The sequence below is a fragment of the Elephantulus edwardii genome, unplaced genomic scaffold (genome assembly GCF_000299155.1).
Source record: "Elephantulus edwardii isolate Elephantulus edwardi_28Jun2011 unplaced genomic scaffold, EleEdw1.0 scaffold00269, whole genome shotgun sequence".
Classification (NCBI taxonomy): Eukaryota; Metazoa; Chordata; class Mammalia; order Macroscelidea; family Macroscelididae; genus Elephantulus; species Elephantulus edwardii.
Genome location: NW_006400019.1, coordinates 2836930 through 2841265, shown reverse-complemented (window position 1 = coordinate 2841265; position 4336 = coordinate 2836930). Strand labels below are relative to the sequence as shown.

At 34.8% G+C, this 4336-nt stretch overlaps 1 protein-coding gene across 1 annotated transcript in view; it reads left to right on the top strand.

Annotated features, from left to right (window-relative positions):
* The first annotated feature begins 1474 nt into the window (after nucleotides 1-1474).
* Nucleotides 1475-4336, top strand: part of F8 (coagulation factor VIII, procoagulant component) — a 212088-nt gene continuing 209226 nt past the window's right edge. The window contains exon 1 of the mRNA XM_006900001.1: nucleotides 1475-1620. Coding sequence (XP_006900063.1) covers nucleotides 1475-1620 — 146 coding nt within the window. The remainder of the gene's footprint in view (nucleotides 1621-4336) is intronic.

Below are 4336 nucleotides of genomic sequence, written 5' to 3'. Positions count from 1 at the left end.
CGTCATGACTCCCTGCTCCTCAAGCCAGCAACCCTTTTTCACTTATCCATACATCTGTGCTGGAGATGAGGACATTGTTTCAGGATAGGGCAGGGTTAGAGCTAATGTACACAGGCTTGCTATGAGTTGAAGGCGACTCGATGTCACATAACAGTGACAACATACATCTGTGCATGCTAGGTGGACAGTGCCAAAGGAACAAACCCAAGTTCAGTCTGTCTCTTCATTGTTGTATGCCTCCTACTTTCATTCAAGTGAATCCAGGCAATTGATCCAAGTGAGAATACTCCCCAGCTCCCTTTAACAACTTCAAATCTGGAAGTGGGCTCATGGGCACCAACTTTATCCTGCCTCAGTAGCAAATAGGTTTGTTCCAGTTTAAAAAACCTGACTGTTAGCAGATTGCTGCTAACATGGGTGTTGAATGTGAATCCCAGGAAAAAGAAATTGTTGATATCTTCAATCTTTTCTTCATCTATCATGATGTTACCTATTGAGGATCTTTATTTTCTTGATGTTGAGGTGTAACCCATATAAAAAACTGCAGTCTTTGATCTTCTATAATAAGTGCTTCAAATCTTCTTCCCTTCTGTCAGCAAGGTTGTGTCATCTGCATAATGCAGATTATTGATGAGTCTTCCTACAATTCTGATGCCACATTATTCGTCATAGAGTCCTGCTTCTTAAATAATTTGTTCAGCATACAGATTGAATGAGTATAGGGGAAGGATACAGCCCTGACACACACCTTTCTTGATTTTAAATCATACAGTATTCCCCTCGCTCTGTTCAGAAAACAGCATCTTGGTCTTGTCTTTGCATTGTGGTGTCATAAAAACAGATCAGTGTCAGAGGAAGAACAAGGAGGGTGCTCCTCAGAGGCAAGGGTGAGGAGATTGTGTGTCACATGTGTTGGAGATGTTATCAGGAGTTCAGGTTCTGGAAAAGAATGGTATGATTGAAAAAGTGGAAGGTTGTGCTCTAAGCAGCTGTATGAAGGGAAAGACTAGAAGGAAGTTGACTATTAGGATAAGTGTTTACTGTTGTGTGTATGAGTGGATTCCAGAATATTCGGAATCATCCTGAATATCTTAACTGCTGCAACTAAGGAAGAGGGTTAGTGTAGGTTAGGGTCATGAGTCCCTATTTAGCCTCTCCCTCTTTTCATTTCCTAGCTCTATACTGCCCTCAGAGGTGAACGAGTTAAGCTTTAGCTCAGCTTCCAGTTTCCCACTCCAGCTCTTCCTGTGACTGCTGTCCCCTGCCCAAAAGAAAGCAATCCTATCAGCTGCTTCCTTAGTGCTGCTGCTGTCTTGCCCAGCAGGCAAGATGTCCTAAAATTCTCTGAAAAGTGCTGGAACTTTTCACGAAATCATAAAAATTTCACCTTTTTTCCCTCTTGTGAACCAAATATATTTTAGAGAAGAATTAATCTTTAGTTTCTTTAGTTGAACATTTTCTGACATTAAAAATCATGCAACTAGAGGGCTCTTTCTGCTTGTTTTGGTGTCTCCTACCATTCAGCTTTAGCGTCGTCAGAAGATACTACCTTGGTGCAGTAGAGCTGTCCTGGGACTATATGCAAAGTGATCTGCTTCAGGAGCTGCACCTGGATACAAGGTAAAGGCAGGAATGGGGCTCTTCAGGGGCCAGGATTCTGGGACTGACTCTTGTCACAAAGCTTCTGTTCTTTCTAATGAGATTCAGTATCTTTTACAATCTTTTTGGTAACTGGATTTATTTTATTTGAGATTTGGCTATTTATGTGCTTTGACCATTTTTCTTTGGGCTATCAAATCTTTGTTTAAATTATAAAAATCTTTTAATATTACAAGTATTAACACTTTATTATTTATATTGTAGTTTCCCACAAACTATTATGTATCTATTTACTTTGTTTATAATTGTTACCAAAAAAGTTTTTCATTTCTATAAAGTCAAACCTCTTTTTTTCTATGAGTTCAGAATTGCCAATGTTAGTTACAAATGTTTCCCTTATCTCTCTACCTCAAGGATACAGGTGTAGTCTCCTAGATTTTCTTGAAAGATTTTTACTATTTTGTTTCTGATGGTTATTTATATATAAGGAATAAAATGCACAAATGTCTGTCTTGGCAAGATAGATTTAACAACCCAAAGAAAAATGGTCAAAGCACGTAAATAGCCAACTTGACATTTGTCTGGGTTTGTTCCACCCAGATCAGTAGCTTATTGCCATAGCAGACATCATTTATAAATAGTATACCTTCCACCACTGATCTGAATGAACACATTAATCATATAACTTTCTCATGTACATTAATATGTATTTGTGGATTGATCATGCTATTTTACTGATCTGCCTTTCTTTTGCCATGCCAGTACAATATTGATTTGATTAGAGTGGCTGTATAGATTATAAAGAAATGTTAAGATTTTTTTCTAATAAAAATATAAACTTTGTTATTATTCAAATTGACATTTCACAGTTTAAAAAATATAATAAATTTTAGTACTTATTACATTTATCCCTAAGTATTTTAAACTTGTGTGTTGCTATTGTTAACACAAGACTTTTCTCCTATATTCATTTTTACATGCTTAACAACAAAATAGAGAAAGGATATCCATTTTTGTGTGTTCATTTTGAAGCTAGCTAGATTTTTAAATTATCTTATTAACGATTGTAATTTTATGGTTGGCTTTATGGATTGCTCTTGTTGTTAAGTGCCTTGAAGTTGAGTCGGACCCATAGCGACCCTATGAACAACAGATCTGAACCCTACCTGTCCTGCACCATCCTTATCATTTGCCGCAATCACTGTGTCAATTCATCTCATTGACGATCTTTTTCCCTTTTGCTGACACTTCCTTTCCAAGTAATAGCCTCTCTTAACAACATATTTAAATGGATAGTCGATCATATTATCAACAAAATGAGAGAATATTTAGCATTTTTGTCCAATGTTAATAGCCAGTTATTTTTCTCATTAAATTAACGAGAAAAGTAGAAAAAGTTAAAAATAATTGTGAAAGCTGCTAGCAATGATTTTGTAGATCACTACCCAACGGGGAAGGGACTGGAGAGCATTATCCTGAGTGAACTAACTCAATTTCATAAGGACAAATACTGTATAAAACCATTTTTGTAGAAATAGATAACTGATAAAATGTCTATGAAGATCTAAGGGGGGAGGAGGGAGCATGGGGTGAATATGAGTGGGACACAATTTGATGGGCATAGCAAGAGATGGGTAAAGAAAATGGGAAAGATATGGTATGAAAAACAATGTATACGAAATTTATAAGTAAAACAGTATAAAATTAAAAGTTTTAAAAAATGATTAAAGCAAACATCCCTGTTTATTCCATAATTTTTCTTGGAATAGGTATATATTTCTATTTATGATAATATTTCCTTTATTAATATACTTATATATTTTATTAGTAGATTGTTGTTGTTGTTAAGTGCAACCCTATGAACAAAAGACCTGAATGCTTGTATAACTTCCATTCTTTCTCCAGGTTCATAGGGTTTCCGGAGGCAAGCTATTTTGGAAGTGGATGCCACTCATGCTTCCAATTACTAGTCGATTAAGTTTTATAAGTAGTCTTTTGTTGATTTCTATTCCCATTTGCCATAGTACTTTACTGGAAATTACTTTTTGGCATTTGAAATCAAATGAATTTTCTTCTTTACAAGTTGATAGACAAATAGATTGTGATAATAGATTTCCTTACATCGAGCACCCTTTCATTCTTTAAATACAGTTTACTGATCATGTAATTTGAGTATTATTGGTCTGCTTGAGCTACTATTTTTTTTAAAACACCATTAACGTCATTAAAATAACAATTAAAATAGAATTTCATTTTAAAAATACCCATTAACTTCTATTATATTTGTGTTATAGATTGAATTATGTCTCTTAAAAATATGTATTGTAAATCCTAGTGGTGGTCCAAACCAACAAGCTATTTTAGGTGAGAAAAATGAAGCAGTCTATTTTCCTAAAGATTTACAGCTTTTTAAAAAAAAAAATATTTACAGCTTTGGAAACCCTGTGGGCACTTCTACTCTATCTCACAGTGGCACTAAGATTCAGAATCTAGGAAATAAAAAAAATAAATTTAAATTTAAAAAAATTGTCGATCAACATACAAAAATCAGTTGGATTTCTCTACAGTGACAAAGAAAATACAGAGCTTGACCTAAGAAAAACAATACCCTTCATAATAGTGAATCACAAGACTAAATACTTGGGAGTAAATCTAACCAGAAGCACAAAGGATCTATTCAAAGAAAATTACAAAACATTACTACAAGAAACAAAAAGAGACCTGGAGAAGTGGAAGA